Genomic DNA, 18,321 nt, shown 5'->3' with positions numbered 1-18,321 from the left:
GAAAGCTTTAAAGAGTTTCTTTTTCTATCACACCGACGCTCACTAAAGTAACTTAGGTGAACTCCACATAATCACAAGGAAGGCTCATTGTAATGAGTCATGAACCCCTTCCTATTCGAGAGGAAGAAGTGTGAGACAATAGAGTCATGCACGATAATTTAAAATGAGATTTCCTCATTACTTTGACGGAGATCCAACTGTATGGGTTGATTGTGCATGGCCACTCTTTGGATTCCAAGGAACAATTGATGATTAGAAACCAGTTTTGGCCTATTTCACCGTGAGGGAGAGACTAGCATGTGGTGGTAATATGTTCAAAAGGCTTATAAGAATGGAAGGAAGGAAGTCCCTTGTAATGACTGTGCATGAACTATTTGATCCCTTTGGCCCCATTGCCAAGTAGGAAACCTCCGTGACTTTCTAGCTAAAGTCAGAGCATCTAGCAACTATGGTGATTAGGTGGACTGAAAAGGCATTAATTGAGACTTTTATAGGTGCTTTGAAGGACGAGATTGCAGAGGAGATCTGAATGTTTAAGCCAAAGACTAGGATTGAATTGGTGCAAATGTGTGATGCCAAATTGAGCAAACAGATTCTAATTAAGAATCGTCGTGAAAAAGGGCTGTTTCAATTGTAACTAGCGACTCACATCAGCCTCAAGTATTCCTCAATAACAAAGGTAGAGTGAAAGGAGAAAGATTATGGGATACGAGGTAGCCTTTCAATTTCTATCTTTGCATCTTGAGAACAAGATTCTAGTGGAAGGTGGGAGGAATGATAAAGTTTGTGTTTGTGTAGGATTGGATTTTGCTTAACACTATGATTTCTTAGCATAATAGGAGTGTTTTCTTTTTCTATTTTGGAATCTTATTGGTAGCTATTTATCTTCCATATATGCTTTTTCTATTAAGTAGTCCTCAAAGAAATTTTAATAATTTTATTAATAACTTTCACTTGAATTAGAAGAATATCATAATTTAAAGAGTTTATAGCTGGTTCTAAGTACTTGGGGTCGAATAAAAAATATCATAGAAGTGTTCTTTCTCTACTGTAGACATGGATTTAGACAATGTGCTTAAGAAGTGTTGTTAATGGAGATGGTCATGGAAGTTGCCTAGTATTCTGGAAGAGTTTTAGACATTTTGCTTTATACACAATTTTTCTTTGCCTTTTCTGGATATGTGGGAAATGGGTCCTCTGTTTTTAGGTGGTTCTATAATGGTTATGGGAGGGAGAGGAATTGTTCTGGCTATGACTATCATGTAAGACCCTTGGTTGTTAGGCATGATACTATCATGCCGGTCTCTAGTGTGGTTGAACCTTCTCATGTCATCATTTTCTGCCCCCATCCACGATCCAAATGTAGGTGCTTTTGTTAGTATTGTCAAAAATGGATAGGCTTGCTGAATATGGCCTAGACGATCACAACAGTAGCAAAATTATGATAATCTCTCATATTTGAAAACCAGGTTGCAGGCCTACTTGTATGAGATAAAGGAAAGCTTTTGAGGAAAGGTTTATCTACATTAATTTCTACTTGCACTCTTGTGAACCTTCTTATAGCTATTCTAAAGCTTGAGACTTGATCAACTTGGATGAGATTACCCCGTACATTTCCTATTTTTTTTGGGCATTTGAATAGGTCATCATTTCTAGTGGAAGATCACGAATTTGCAACCTGAATATTGACATGTTTAGCGTGATTTCTTGAATGCTTAGGCCTTCCTAAATGAGCTTATGAAACCCATTGATATTCCATGGTCGTTGGGCTAGTACACGATCTTTTTCTAGATTTGTCAAGAATGTGAAACAAAAGGTATTAGTATTTAGATCCTCAATTGTGAGACCAATTACAAATCTCAATAACATTGCCTTTATAGTAGCATGTAAGGTATGCTTGTTGAGAGGTTTAGATGATACTACATGTCCAATAAGAGCATGGAATATCTGAAAAATATATTGAGATCATAATCGATGCATGTATTCCATTGTGCAATAGGCAACTTCCAATTAGGCCTGTGCAGGAAACCGTTTGATCCGGCCTGTCCATGAAACATAACCCGACCCAACCCGAAAAACTCGATTTGAACTAATGCACGGGTTCGACCCGTACAACCCGTTGGTAACCCATCTCTTAAAACCAATCCCACGTTTGATGCCTTGCAAATGAAACCTAGCCATTGCCTCCATTCCCCTTTGTGAAGGCTTAGATTTGGGACACTACCAGGATGATAAAGATGGGAGGGAACTTGAGAAAGTAATTTGCTTGATGAAGCAAATAATCGAACCAAGATGCTTGATTCTCCCAAAGCAAAGACTTGAAAGTCTTAAAAGGAGCAAATCCTTCGTGCTGATATCCCTCTTCTTCTTCCCATTTCTCAATCTCATTATAAGTACTCGTAAATCTCTTGTTTTTCTTTATGAGATGCTTTTATTTTCCTTTGTTTTCTCTTACATAGGTGCTTACTGCAATTAATGTTGTTAATCTAGGAAACTTATTTCCAATCCCGTCCTCTCTCAAATATCTTTGCGAGTCTTATTTTCTTTTCACTTTTGTATGGTTCTCTAGCCCTTTTAAGAGAGAATGATGTGAAGCCTAGAGACAGTGAATGCAAAAGGTGATTTGAAGCTGAGGCTTGGTCGATTTCTTTGACGCTGTGATTTTTCTGTTGGCCTGTTCATTTATTTCAGACAGCATCAAACAGACAAAAAAAATATTTGATTTGATGTTCAGTTCGCTTGTTCTTTTTTTTCACGCTGTGATTTTTCATGCTACTTTATGTTTGGTTGCCGAGAAATGGGCACTCAGGTACAGGAGATTACGGGTTGACCCGACTCATGTCAGGTCGGGTCTATTTTTGCTATCATGAAAGACGGGTCACTGCGGGCCAGGCCCAGCACAGGTCGGGTTTGGTCGGTGTGCACCCCTACTTCCAATAATATTTATGGATGCATAACCCTTTTGTCAATTCATCCTAGATTTTCATAGTGGCAAATATCCTTGATTTACAGGCGTACGTGTAATTAATATGTATATAGTAGACTTCTGATTTCGTAACTCATTCTGTTATATTTTATAATATATGTATGCTACAGACAAGAACTTGTGCTCTTTCTATTACCTAGAAGGTAGTACTTATCTTTGTGGTCTCTCCTATTTGAAAGTTTTTCATTTGTTTGAAAGCTTTTTTGTTTTTTCAAATGAAATACGCAGAACTTGCATGCATATCTTTTGACTGTATCATTTATTAATGATGTAACATAATGGGTGTTGTAAAGTCATGTAAACTAGTCATAGGGAAAGGGAACTCCCTCCTAGGTGGTTTTGTTTTGTTTTTTTAAGTTTTACTTTGATCTTAGTTTTTTTAAAGGTTTTGATTTTATAATATGTTTTTATGCTTTTATTATGATTTTTAATAAATGATTTGATGTTGACTCAATATGTCACAAATTTTTTATCGACTCACATGCATCATATTTTTCACGTGACATATTATGTTGTTCAAGACTATCTTATGTTGGACGGAGTGATCAGATAAGCTTTTGATGAAAAAAGGTGAAATCCACACACTAATTTTAGAATTAATGGTTAATTAATTAAGAAAATAGAATGAAGAATATCTATATATATAGAGAGAGAGAGAGAGAGAGAGAGAGAGAGAGAGAGAGAAGGACAAAAAAGAGAGAAAAGAGAGTGTCGCGGGGGGGGGGGGGGGGGGGGGGGGGGGGGGGGCAAGCAGTATATAAGTAGTAGGAAGTTAACAGGAAGGAGACTTTAGAAGTACAAATGTACAGAAGAAGCTAAGCGTTAAAGCGATAACGCCCCCACACGGTTCCAGACAGTCCTGCCTCCGGAAAGAGACAGAGAAAGAGAGTAATGTGCAATTACCTGGTAATGAGGTAATAGCTTATGCCTGATGGTACGTGTACATATAAGAATTTGATATATCACGTTCATTTGATGGTAAGTGTTGGCGTTCACTTGAACGAATCTCACTCTATTTCCACGGTTAGTGGTGCGTATTCTATTCTTGTTTTTAATTTCGCTTTTGGTTTCAAATTTGGAATCCAAGGATAAAGTCGGAAACGCGGCAAGCTTAAATTTAAAGGTGACTTAGTTCTCAGCCAACTTTCGTCTCTCTTCTTTCCCAGCCTTTTGAGGTTTCTTCTTTGGCAGGGGTACCACCAACTTCCCTCCCCCACAACCTAAATGATCTTTCATGCTTCGGTTAGTCGGTGTTCTGTTCGTCCAAAGACCAACATGCACGAGTTTCTGCTCCTCTCGTTGTACGTTTCTCCCTGGCATTTTTTCTTCTATCTTTTTCCCCATCTATAAGTGCATATTAGTAACTATATATTTAAAACACTTTCAAACATTCTACATTTATTTAAAAACATATTAAAAAGTGTTTTATGAGATAGAAATAACGATTATTTAATTTTTAAGAAATTATAATCATATACTTAAAAGTTTAAAAATTAATTATAATTATTTTAAAGTTATATTGATATTTTCGTCTATTGATAATTTTTTTAAAATTTGAATTACATTCCACATTATTTAAAAAAATACGTTTGAGAGAAAATATCAATTTTGATAATTTTCTTTAAACGTAATTTTTAATTTAGTTGAGATTAAAAAATACTTTAGTAATATCCAAACAACCTAATTTTTCTATTAAATAACTTTTAAGACGATTTAATCACTTTTTAAAACTCTAGCTCCAAATAGGCTCTAAAGTTAGATAGAAAAAACTGTTTCTTATTGGCATTTGTATTTTCAGCGGGCCTGATTCTTTTTCCTTGTCTAGCAGTACTTCCGAATTCGCTAGTTTGCGGTGGTAGGAACCAGGACGTGAACATCAGCTAGTAGCATGATATTTTTTTTCCATATATTACAAAAAAGTCAATGTTCCTAGAATGAACTATCAAACATTCATTGCTTCCTCTATTCTGTTCTGTAGGTCAAGTATGATTTCTGCCTGATTTCAATTTCGTTTCTAGCATCGGAGAAAGTGTTTGTAAGTTTTGTCTAGAAACAAAGTCGCAGAGCTTTTTGTTTTTACTTTTAGTGCATATTTGAGATTATGACAAGTAATATAATCTACCTTCTTATAATTGTAGAACTTAAGTAATAAGCTTTTCAATTAAAAAGTTATTTACTATTTAGTAACTATATGTCAAAAATATTTTCAATTAAATATGTTACATTTGTTTCGAAATAATATAAAAATGACATAAAAGGTCATTTGAAATTAAGTTGTAGCATTGTGCATAAAAATATCAAAGTATAAAATTGTTATTATCTAAAAGTTATATGGGTATTTTTATCCATTGACAGTTTTTTTTTTTTTTTTTTAAATTGAAACTATATTATGCATTATATATATATAAAACATGTTTGAGAAAAAATGTAAAATGTATTTTTTAACTTATTTGATATTAAAAAGTGTTTTAATATATAACCGCGCCTATACAAGCTAATTTTATCATTAAATAGATTTTAATGTTATTTAAATACTTTTGAAAACCACTAAGTACCCAACCCCAAGGAGGCCCTTAGTCACTCTCGTAACTAGTGGTTTCTTAGTGTACATGTGTTTATCATTGATTATTATCTAGCTGAACATTTGCATAAACTGTTGGAGATACCTTCCCGTGTTTATTGCTTGCGTGCGGCTTTTGTCCAATGTTTATTTTTGCTATTTGGAGAAATGCAACTTTGTTGCTTAATTTAACTTACTTTGCTTTTTGATGTGCCACTAAAAAGGTAGTGTGATGTGGTTTATTTAAAAAAATTAAAATACGAACATAAAAATTAGGTAAAAAAAAATCTAGAATTTTAAAATTTTTTTGGGCGTCATTAAATTTTAAATATATATATTTAATTTTTTTTTAATAAGCTGGCATATAATATGGGAACTAGTAAAAGTACTCTTCCGTTTAATCCCTCGCAACCAGCTCATGGTACAGTTGGCGCTCCTGATCTTTAATTTATAGAAAGGATAGAACGCATCTGTATTTCAAAATATTCCCGAGTCGTTTACTAATTATATATCTTGGCTGTCAACCTAGCTTCAAGTAATAATAGATATTTGTTTCAAAAAAAAAAAAGAAAAGTAATAATAGATATTCCTTAACCAAAGTTCAGTGAAATCTTTTCCCTTTATGTAGGAATGGCATAGATTTGCAATTTCGATAGAATCGTCCCAATGGGCCTTCTAGATCTATTTTTTGTAGCATCCATCCCGGTTTTGAAAGTACTACTATTGACGGCACTTGGGCTATGTCTAGCACTGGATCGAATCGATGTCCTGGGGGAGAATGCAAGGAAGCAATTGAATACTGTAAGACATCTGTTAATTTCATCAGAGGGAAATAATGCTTAATTTGTACCTTCGAATTATCACTCTTTTTACAATATGCAATTTAAACCGTGAAAATTAAATCACAATGTATTTAAACTACTGATAGGTTTCAATGTATACCATCCATTACGATCTAATAATTAACATGGACAAAAATAATTCACATGATATAATCTTCGTGGTTAGATGTTAAAGAAAGGGATTTGTTCTCTGTTTCCGAAGACTGAATGGACTAACAATCACACGATTTGTTCTTAATAAGGTGGTCTTTTTTGTGTTCAATCCGGCAATTGTGAGTAGCAACCTGGCTAAAACAGTTACTCTTGAAAGCGTTGTTGGTTTGTGAGTATCATCATTCTGACAACTGAACTTTTATCTTTGATTAATGATCTGGAATGTGTTATTTCCATGTAGATAATTTTCAAATCTTCTCACTTTCTGTTCAACCTTTGATTGAGTATGTAGGTGGTTCATGCCATTCAATGTTCTCATTACATTCTTAATTGGCTCTGCACTAGGATGGATACTGGTGAAAATCACAAGACCGCCCCGACATCTGAAGGGCCTCGTATTGGGTTGCTGCGCAGCAGGTAGCCACTGACAAACCCTTAAATGTATATTCATCATTTTCAAACATAGCCATGATAGCTAAGTAATTGTGCCAGCGCTGACTCTGGCATTGTCCACCCCAGTCCCTACCAACTAAATGCACCTTTGGTTTAAATAGTTCATGTTTCTGGTTGTTGTGAACAGGAAATATGGGAAATTTGCCTCTAATTATCATCCCAGCAGTCTGTAAAGAGAAAGGCAGTCCATTTGGAGCACCAGATGTCTGCCATAAATATGGAATGGCATATGCTTCACTTTCTATGGCTGTATGTGATTTCGTTTGCTTCATCTCCTATTGATTCCAAAACCAACAAACAATGTTAAGATGAATGGTATCAGCGTATTCTTATAAGCTCGTTGAACCTTACCCTGCGGGATTGCAATTTTTTTATTCAAAAATCTGCATCATGTCATCCGTACTGTTTCACATACAAGGAATTCGTGCACGCATGCATACTTTCACTAGCATTGTCAATTATGGAAACTCAAAGGTAAAGAGTCTCATGTCTGCAATTGCATTTTACTAGCCGTGTATGACTATATATGCGTACGTGGTGGATGAGCCATTAGCAGAACCTTTAGTTTGATAATGATGAAATTCTTTCTTGGATCGGGTTCTTCAGATTGGGGCCATTTATCTGTGGTCTTATGTATACAACATTGTGCGGATTTTCTCAAGGTCCGTCAACGAAAAAGACAACACAGCTGAATTCACAAGCAAAATGAACCTTGGTGGGGGAACAGCAGAAATACTCCACGGGAGTTGCTCAGATCAAGAACTTCCTCCTCCAAAAAACTGCTCCATCTCTGTGAACTATGCAAATAAATGTATGCTTCCTTCCGAGGCAAAAATGAAGGTTGTCTCTACTCCTTTCCTGAAAACGAGATTAATCTTTATGATTTTATAGAGTTTCTAATCGTTAATGCGAAATATTTGTGTCGGTAAATTCCTACTTTTGTGAAATTTGTTATGAAATCTGCTGTGGTATCATTGCTCCTTTTAAAATTAGGCAATTTAAATTGTGATTTATTAGCAGAAAAAATAGATTAATTATAAATATGAGTTTCTCAAACTTTTTACTGATTCTTGATCACAATAGATAGCATACGATAAATCCAAGACATTTTAAATAGTTTAATTAAAATATTCAAAATATGCCAAGAGCTCGATAGCTTGATGGAATATGACACAATTCTCTAAATAAAAAAAACCCTAGATTCGAAACCCTCCACCTGGTTCCATTTGAAAATTGGGTCATATGTGCCATCGAGTACCATTCAAAACATCTTTAAACATTTTACCTTGTATTATATTTATTCATTGGAAAAGTAATAATAAAATTAGAGAATATTTAAGTGGGGGTTTTTCAAAGAGAGAAATAATTATGAGCAATCAATAACCACAACATGTAACCTGCATAAAAATCATTTTTCTCTCTCTATACTTGAATTAGTCATAATAAGTGATAGGAGCAGAGCTCCTACTTCTAAACTTTTATATGTTAGATAGAACCAAAAGGTGGATGAAAACTTAAAGGGTTAGATATGGACAAAGATGAGATGCAGGGTAAGGAGGAAAATAGCAAGAGGTTCGGAGTTTAAAAAATTAAAAAGAAGAGAAAACCAAGCGATTTTTGTCAATAAGAGCGAGATGTTATAGAATGCTTACAATAATGAAATTTAAACACACTTTTAAGACAATGACAAGGTAGCATAATATGAATCAAAGAAAGATACTTCGAAAATTATATGAGCAATAATAGATGAGCATTCTCACCCTTCGTGGCAGGTACCGATCTTATATGCTATTAAAAACAGCTTAAGGATGTTTGCAAGAAAGATCAATCTAAGGGCCTTGTTTGCACCTTCAACAACTGGAGCGGTATGTATGCTTTGAGTTCTTTTTTATAATACCATGCATGGCCATCCTCTTTGGCCAAAACAATAGCTAGTTCTTTGAATTACCGGGAAGGATGTGACGTTCTTTACCTGCTGACAAATTTGTTCCCGGATTCATTAAGATATTGTACTGTATGGGCCGTTACATTCGGTGTATTGCCTTAATGCAAAGAGTGCTGCGTCTTTTGTTTTCTTTCACATACAGGCAATTACCTTTTGATATCAGCTACACATGCATTTTGGAAAAAAGCTATAACTTTTCTGATTTAAAAATTGCAAAAAAAATGAAAAATCTGATTGTAAGCGATTCTGCATGCCAATATGTACATACATCTAATATAATTGTTTAGAAACTCATATTTTAATGAAAATCATGTCAATTTAAAATTTAAATATAAAGACAATAGTATTAATATATAAATTAATATGCAAATTTACTTTTATGTAGAATAACTCTTAGAAAAAAATCCAACCAGAATGTTACTAGCTATCTAATAATACTGGGTGACAAAGCTAGCCCAGAGGTGTTCTTCTGGGAATCAGCTGATGACTGAAATTTACACGTTACATGTATCATATACAGATGATCGGGTTTATCATTGGTGTAGTTCCGCAGATCCGGAAGTTCATAATTGGTGGTACCGCCCCTCTACGTGTGATTCTGGATTCTGCTTCTTTTCTCGGGTATATACGCTAAATTTCGGCTTCGTGATTGTAGGTTTTATATATCTCAAACCCATTCTAGTTGGGATATGAATGCTACAGGTCCGAAAATGATTTCTCGTTACTTTCAGAATTCATGATAAAAAGTTCCTGACCTTCCTCTTCTCTCTCCTTATAATCTTCAGCGAAGCAGCCATCCCAACTCTTACTCTAATATTAGGAGGAAACCTTCTTAAAGGTAATCGAGTATTCAATATAATGTTTGTTATGATTACTTCATATTTCATTACTGTAGCATTCAATAGTGATGCCGTTCATCGTATTTAGGCTTGAAAGGATCAGGTGTTCTGCAGTGGCTCATTATTGGCATCATAGCAGTTCGGTATATTTTCCTGCCTCTCTTGGGCATAGTCATTGTTAAAAGTGCACTACGTTTCGGTTTAGTTCACTCCGATCCATTGTATCAGTTTGTTCTTCTACTTCAATATGCACTTCCACCAGCAATGAACATAGGTAAGATGTGTTTGTCGCTTTTGAAAAATGAATTCACTAAACGCAAGCTCGATTCGCCTTAGATATAATTTTCTGTCAGATTAATGTCTTTGCAGTAACCATTCTAGCATATTTTACGTTTGTATGTGCTATATGTTTATTTGTCCTTCAAAGTGAGCTCTGTCAATCTTTCCTAAAGGTTGAACTTTAGTTAATTAGCTGCTTCCAACATTGTACCTGAGTGCGTGTGCTATATACATTTACAAAGAACGTGGAGGCCTAAATACATGGCTTCTCTTGGATGGTATTTAGGCTCAGAAGAGAGATAAGATTAGGGTGAGGATGACAGGACAACCATTGAATCTTCTACTACAAGAGATTTGCCTTTCAAAATGAAGTCAAAGTGGGAAAGTGCACCCTGCAATCAAGAGAAATGATATTTGCATTTGTGCAATAGCGCCGTGCAATCTTTTTAAAAAGAGTGAGTAAATATAGAAAAAAAAACTAATTTTTTAATAATAGACTTCACTATTTTTTAAAAAGATTGTACAATGTTTGCGTACTCTACAACTATATGTAGTATTACTCTTAATTGTCTATCATTTTCAGTACTTGTTTTGAGCCGCCATTAGAGTGTCAATCTTATCATCAGTACTGGCAGTCTGGCTGCTCAACCAAGGATGTGCAATCGAAATATTCTTGCTGATCTTGTTTATCTGCCACTTGACGCCGATATGTTCTGTTGTCCATGTCAGCTAATGCCTCTTGCATACTCAATGTATTCCAGTATATTAGAGGTTCTGGAATAACATGTTTGAATCTGAGTTTAGCACGCAGAATCATGCCATGTAAAATATCAAATGAAAAACAGCCACACAATGAAACACAACTATATTTACAGTCAATGACAACCAAGATTCACCATCAACGACATGGAATGGTAGTAGTCTACTTGTATCTCGATAAGGACGAATCTAATTATCAAACATCTATGCTGGTGCATAGGCATTCACTCCAGGACTATGGGATATTTATCCATTCATACTTCTTCCTTATTTCGTATGGCAGGCACAATCACTCAATTGTTCGGAGCTGGCAAGAGTGAATGTTCTGTTATCATGCTGTGGACATATGGGTTGGCGTCGATTTCCTTAACACTTTGGTCAGCTTTCTTCATGTGGCTCGTTGCTTGATCTGCAACAAAAATGCTCGACAACAAGAATGGGTGATTAGAATTTATGTAGCTCTAGCCCCTTTAATCACAGCAGGTAGTAATTTACATGACCTGAGGAGTTATGCCAGGAATTTTAGACAGCAATGTTTTACAAAGTACGTACTATTATATATACATAAATATATATATATATATAATTCCATGTCATGCTCTTTTTTATTTTAAGTTTCGGTTGTAAAATTTATTTCGTGGTTGCAATATGTGATTAATAAATTAAACCAGCGTGGCATAAGACGAGATTAAAGTAGCTAGGTCAGAAAACAAGAAGTTCACGTAAAGAAACTTTCCTCCGTGACAATTATCTTCAAGCGTTTATATCATTTCTCTTATATCATATTCGTACATACTATGATACTATCGTTAGTATAGATGGTTGTATATAAGTGTTAGAGTTTCCCAAATTATTATTGGAGGGCCCACACTACAAGAGATATGATTTTTTGAGACAAAAAATTTTGTCTCAAAAAATGAAAATTTTGTCCCTAAAAGTTTTGGGAGACGAAAAAATTTCGTCTCTATTTTGTCTCAAAAAGGCTGTCTCAGAAAGTTTTCAGAATATTTTCGTCTTTGAAAAGTATTTTTAGGGACGAAATTGGGCGGAACCGATCGAAACCGTTCTAACTGAAATTTTTTTCTGAGATAAAAAAATGTCATCTCAGAATCAAGTTCGAACGAAAATATTTTTGTTAGAACCAAAAACCATCTCTATTCGAATCCGTTCGAGCAACACAGTTTGAAGTGACTTTTGTTCGAAGAAAAAATTTAACTTTTCGAACAGACAATATATTTATGGAAATATTTTATTCGAACGAGGTTTTGAAAACATTGTTATTCGAATGAATATTTAATTGTTCGAACAAAGGCACTGATTGTATTTTTCGATACGTTTGAATGAGTTTTTTGTGTTCGAATGGATATTTTTGTTCAAATGTATGCATAAATGGTAATTTATTATTCGAACGCATTATTTAACGTTCGAACGGTATTGATCAAACAGAATAAAATTTAATTAAAATGATAATAGTAATACAAATTTAATCAAACATACATCAATTGTTCAAATGTTTACAAATATCATAAATAAAGACAATTAAAAAAAATTAAATGAATTATGATTGTGGTGGTAGTGGTGGCATAGGGTTTTGGGACATTATTGACTGGAATTGTTCAAACATTTTTCGGCTATTTAATTGTAGCATATATTCTAATCTTGCCTCTAAATCTGCTGCTTGATTTAATCGGGTCAGCAACTCTTTTTCCTTTTACCTCAATTGTTCTATCTCAAGTGCAGCTTCATCTAACCTCTTAGTCTTGTCATCATTCGATCTGACTTTAGAAGAGGATGACGATGTTGAGGATGACTTCACGCATCTTCCTAATCCCCTCAAATATCCAGAACGTGATCCAAGAAATTGAGAAAAGATTTGAGCATCGTTGACAAATAATTCATCAGATGGATCTGCAACAGTGTTTTTAAGAGATATCATCTTGTCCTACAAAAAGAAAAACAGTAAAATTAGTATAGGTAACAAAAATATATTTAGACAATGGAATTAATAAATTTAAACTTACAAAAATATATTTACCCACTTTCCTTACTTTCTCTATGTAGACACCCCTCGTATTGTCTCTAACTCGGCGCTGGTTTACAACAGCTAGCTATATATACAAAAATTAAAACATATATTTTAATTAAATTATTTTATTTAAAAGATATGCAGTGATAAAATACATTGTTCTGGTTCTGGTGATGTTGGCCCACCATTATTGGTAGGTGAATCACACGGGGAGTTAGTAAGTGGTGGGGATGGCTCACGTGTTCTTTTGCGTTTAGGAGACATATATGTTTGAAATTATAATAAATATATAAAATGAAGTATTAATCTATTTAATTAGACTACTTAAATATTTTTAATTATACATTATAATTCTTTAATTAAATATTGTATAAGTATATTCCATCATGTTAATCATCTTAATTAGAGTACTTAAATATTTTTAAATATTTAATTATAATTTTTTAATTAATTATTTTATAATTATATTTTAACTAATTAATATTTTAAATGTCGTCTCATAATCATATATTTTAATTATATTTTATTAGAGTACATAAATATTTTCAATAATTCATTATAATTATTTAACTAAATATTTTATAAGAGTATTTAGAGTATTAATCTATTTAATTAGGGCATTTAAATATTTTCAAATATTTAATTATAATTTTTAATTAATTATTTTATAATTATATTTTAACTAATTAACATTTTAATTAGAGTACTTAAATATTTTCAATAATTCATTATAATTACTTAATTAAATATTTTATAAGAATATTTAGAGTATTAATCTATTTAATACTCGTACTTAAATATTTTCACTAATACATTATAATTCTTTAATTAAATAATGTATAATTAGATTTTAAGTATTAATCTATTTAATTATAGTACTTAAATATTTACAATTATACATTATAATTACATTTTATAATTATATTATAAATATCTACGTAATTGGTACTGTTCGAACAAACAATCAAACTGTTCGAACGGAATTCTGGTCGAGTTAGATTCCGTTCGAATGGATAAAATTCAATTCGAACGGTATTCAAAGTGTTCGAATGGGACCAAGCTAGAAACCATTCATGAAACAGAGCAAAAAACTGAACCATAAAACACAATTTTCACATACACTACAGCACATTTCAATATAATACATTGAAAACTAAATGATTATCCCTAAATATGATTATTAAATAACTTAGAAAACTATAAAAACTTACCTCTAATTTTTGCAATCCAATAAAAATATTAATCCACAATACCTATATATGCATAAAACACATTAAACCATTGTTCTATCCCAACAAATAAATGCAACAAATATCAAGATACTTGTAAAAAAAAATTGGAATGAAAAAAAAAAAAAAAAAAAAACATATTACCTCTTATCCTTGTCTTTTCTCCCTCAAGAATCTCTTCTCTCTCACTTCTTTAAGCTCTCTCTCTACAACACTCTCACAAAGCCTCTGTCGCTCTCTCTGTCCGTCTCTCAAACTTCAATCCGAGTGAAAATGATGTGAAATGATCAGGTTAATAATATGTGAATTTACGTTCGAACGGATTTTTTAACAGTTCGAACGCGAAAATTCAAAAAGACCGCCAATTTTTCCACAATATTTTCCCGTTCGAACTAATAATATAAGCATTCGAACAAAAAAATAGAATATTCTCCAGCATATACCGATAATTTGGCGCGAATTTCCCTCCAAACAAAAAAAATTCGTTCGAACATACTTTATCTCTATTCGAACTCTTTTATATTTGTTCGAATAGATAATTCTAGAAATATATAAATATACATATAATATTTTCAATATTATTATTAGTATTTGTAAAAAATATATACACTATATAATACTAAGTATCACTAATAGCATAATACTAAGTTTCTTACCAATCTATAATATTAAGTATTACTAATAGTATAATATTTTATTTAGTATCACTTATAGTGTTATACTTATAATTAGTATCACTATAAGTATAATACTAAGTATCACTAATAGTATAATACTAAGTGATATTATAGTATAGATAGCATAAATATATGAAAACTAATAGTACTATAATACTTTATTATATATTCTAAGTACTTGGTTTATTACTAATATACAAACTAAATATATTAGATATATGTATTTTGTACTTATATTTAATGCAATGTTTTACTATATACTTAGTATATTACTTTATAATGAAATGCTTTACACAATACTATTTTATACTCATCTAATGCATAATATATATACTAGTTACTTACAATATATATAAGTAACTAATTAAATACTCTATACTATATAATATAGATATCTAATATATATTATATATACTAGTCCAGAAATTTTTTATTAGTACTAATATTAGTATTATATACTAGTATTAGTAATATAAAACGTATTGTTTTACCTCTTGTACTTATAGATATATATTTTTATGAATTATTATATAATTCATTCGAACTTATATCCTTTCCGTTCGAACTTATACTCTTTCCGTTCGAACTTAATACAATTTCCGTTCGAATGAAATTATGTTATATATGCCGCGATACAGTTTCTTCTCTAACCCCATTTTGTTGTTTTAGGACCAAATGATACAAAAATAATCGGTAGAAATGATGGGGCTTTACTCCTAAATCATTTCTACCAATTAAAATCTTGGATTATGGTAAAAAACTAGTTTGTAGATTTGGGACTGAGTCGACTCAACCATATCTGTTTGGCTTAGTTCCGTTCGAATGAGCATTCCATTCGAATGAAATTCAAGACCATTCGAATGGAATTTATTGCCATTCGAATGGAATAGAAGTTCATTCGAATGGACTTTAACGTCATTCAAATGAAATTTTCGGCCATTCGAATTGAATTTTAATCATTCGAACTAAAGATAATATTTGGCAGTCCTTATTGTTATTTATATTGAGGGATTTCATTTAGCCAATCAGGGAAAAGTTAAAGGACCTGGAAGGATACTTACATACCTTACATGAGGATTTTGATTTACTTAATAAATAGATATTGTTAGTTATTATTTTACTATTTTTATGTTGTATAGAACGTTTAACTCTTTTTAGGATGTAATTAATGTATGGTTTTTATTTTTAGTGTTTGCTAGCCTCTTTATTATTAATTATATTTTATTCTCATTACTCTTAATGTTCACGATAATTAAAAAAATGACAATATCTTTAAAATAATATTTATTTAATTAAAATATTTTTAAATTAATTACATAAAATTAATTTATGAATTCGTAAATATTTTAATTCATTGTAAATCATAATATATGATATATAGACATTTTTATTTACTTTGAAAACAATAAAAAATTAATATAAAAAATATATATTATTACAATTTTAACAATATATCTTTTCAACTAAATAATACCGTTCGAATAAGGTAATACTCATTCGAACCAATTATTTTGCATTCGAATAGATTAATTATCTGTTCAAATTAAATTTTATTAGTTCGAACGGTTTATATTTTTGGAGACGATCTAATTCGTCCCAGAATCTCCGGTTCGAACTAATATGTATTAGTTCGAACGGATTTATAAGGTACTCCATGTTTTGAGACGAAATTTAAATTTCGTCTACGAAAAATATTTTAGATTTCGTCCCTAACAAATTTCATCTCTAAAAATTAAATTTCTTGTAGTGCCATTTGGTGCTTCCAGCCCAATGGAAAATGCTCCCTGTCAACGGGCCCAAACTAAAGAGCCCAGACCTAGCAAGGATCTACATGGTACACGGCACCTTACTTGGGAGAGAACGAATATCATATATGTACGTGATTGTTTTGGTTACTTAGAGATGATCTAAGTTGATAAACACTACGCAAAATAGACATCACATGAAGGTGATCTCATATAATGCTGATCTAATCCAACAAGAAACCTCCATATATATTAGTTGTATCATGCTAGTGTTGTTTAACATTGTGCAGGTGAGTGGTTACATTCAAGGTGGTGGGACATGTCCTTAACAGTGACGTCATCTATGGGATCTCTTTCTAGTTTCTCATTGCATATCAATGTGATTCTCACATGCCGACTATAACCCATTCTTTAACAAACCAAGAGATAGAAACGTTACCGATAGTCATGAAAACATGACTAGCAGCGACTGAAGAAAAATTGAAGAAGGCATTAGAGGCCATGGAGACTTTGAAGAAGGAAAACGAGAACTTAAGGTGAAAGAACGCAGAATCTAACGATACCATCACACCCGGTCACAGTAAGCAGGGTAAAGATGAAGCATAGTACAATGGGGAGTCAAGCCTAGGAATGGTGGAGAAGAGAAAGATGCACGACGAACTGAGATGTCTAGAGAGAAAGTATGAAGAAATGGTGAAAAAGATGAGAGGATCTTCCTCGGTAGAATTCCTGCTAAACCAAACTGATTTTCCATATAGCAAGCAGATCATGGTTATGCTGCTCCCATCAAAGTCCAAGATACCCCAAATTGACATGTATGATAGATCCAAAGATCCAGTAGGCCATCCAGAGAACTTCAAGACCCATATCACACTGCATGGTTTTCCAGGGGAGAACACCTGTCTAGCTTTTGCTTTGACCCTAAAGGGGACCGCAAGAGGGTGGTTCGGGACCCTCAAGCCAAAGTCAATAAATAGCTTCAAATAGTTGGCTAAGCAGTTTCTCACCCATTTGATGCCCAATCGTCTATCTACTAATAGTCAAACTGATGGAAGATGAGAACTTGAAAGCCTACCTTACCTGTTTCAACAAGGAAAGGTTAACAATGGATGACCAGGACGAGAAGATCACCCTCGCCGCCCTCCTAGGCGAAATCTGGCCTCGGAGTCCCTTCATGGCTGAACTAGCTAGAAAGACCCCCTCCACCCTTAGGTAATTCATGGATAGGGCAGCTGACTTTGTTAATGCTGAAAATACTCTCCAGGCGTTAATGGATCCAAGGAAGGAGAATAAGAAGATCGGGCGAAAAAGTGGACAGGTTGACAGGAAGCATGGATCAAATCGTCAAGAAAGAAAGAAAGAAAGAAAGAAGGTCAGACCATAATCCTAGGATGATACACAACAATTTGAACGTGCGAGAAGAAGAGAAGAGCAACAAGGAATAGCACTAGACTAGGACATGTAGTCGCTATTGCAAATATCACCATACAGGATTGCATTGGACTGAAGATTGCACAACTATGAAGAAGAGGGTGACCGAGCTAGCGGGAATAGGAGAGTTGGAGCAAATGGTTGCAGAACGCTCAAAACCTAGGAGGCGCTAAGAGTCTGGACGTGGTACCCAAAGAAGTACCAATCCTGACTAGCGACTCCAGTATCAGGTTGGTGTCCACCAAGACAGCAGGGATAGGGCGCCCCTGAAAGGCGACATGAACAGAGCGCCCACAGGAGAAATCTGAACAATAGAGAGCACTTTGCTGGAGGAGGCATGTCCACGTCTAGCCAAAAGACGTATGCACGAAGGGCAATGTATGAGAAAATATACGTG

At 33.4% G+C, this 18,321-nt stretch overlaps 1 protein-coding gene across 11 annotated transcripts; it reads left to right on the top strand.

The window, feature by feature from the left end:
* Nucleotides 1-3,752: 3,752 nt before the first annotated feature.
* On the top strand, nt 3,753-11,430 carry LOC122315073 (protein PIN-LIKES 3-like). 11 transcript variants are annotated; one of them, XM_043130792.1, is made up of 13 exons: nt 3,753-4,016; nt 4,178-4,287; nt 4,965-5,021; nt 6,175-6,347; nt 6,631-6,710; nt 6,834-6,958; nt 7,122-7,243; nt 7,601-7,834; nt 8,767-8,859; nt 9,460-9,560; nt 9,725-9,777; nt 9,867-10,052; nt 11,100-11,430. In XM_043130792.1, exons 4-13 carry the CDS (start codon nt 6,213-6,215, stop codon nt 11,222-11,224), a joined length of 1,254 nt encoding a protein of 417 aa, XP_042986726.1. In that variant the 5' UTR covers nt 3,753-4,016; nt 4,178-4,287; nt 4,965-5,021; nt 6,175-6,212; the 3' UTR covers nt 11,225-11,430. The 11 variants fall into 11 exon arrangements, with proteins under 11 accessions (XP_042986726.1, XP_042986724.1, XP_042986723.1 ...); XM_043130794.1 differs by lacking the exon at nt 3,753-4,016 and adding an exon at nt 4,815-4,841 and having other exon boundaries at nt 4,032-4,287; XM_043130797.1 differs by lacking the exon at nt 3,753-4,016 and adding an exon at nt 4,060-4,109 and having other exon boundaries at nt 4,965-4,969.
* The last annotated feature ends 6,891 nt before the right edge of the window (nt 11,431-18,321 follow it).

Source organism: Carya illinoinensis, chromosome 7, assembly GCF_018687715.1.
Source record: "Carya illinoinensis cultivar Pawnee chromosome 7, C.illinoinensisPawnee_v1, whole genome shotgun sequence".
NCBI lineage: Eukaryota > Viridiplantae > Streptophyta > Magnoliopsida > Fagales > Juglandaceae > Carya > Carya illinoinensis.
This window is presented reverse-complemented; position numbering and strand designations above follow the sequence as displayed.

Coding starts and splice junctions, on each gene's coding strand:
- LOC122315073 (XM_043130792.1), top strand. CDS start 6,213: ATGGGCCTTCTAGATCTATTTTTTGTAGCATCCATCCCGGTTTTGAAA. Junction 6,959..7,121: donor ATTGGGTTGCTGCGCAGCAG/GTAGCCACTGAC, acceptor TGTTGTGAACAG/GAAATATGGGAAATTTGCCT. Junction 8,860..9,459: donor CACCTTCAACAACTGGAGCG/GTATGTATGCTT, acceptor TATCATATACAG/ATGATCGGGTTTATCATTGG.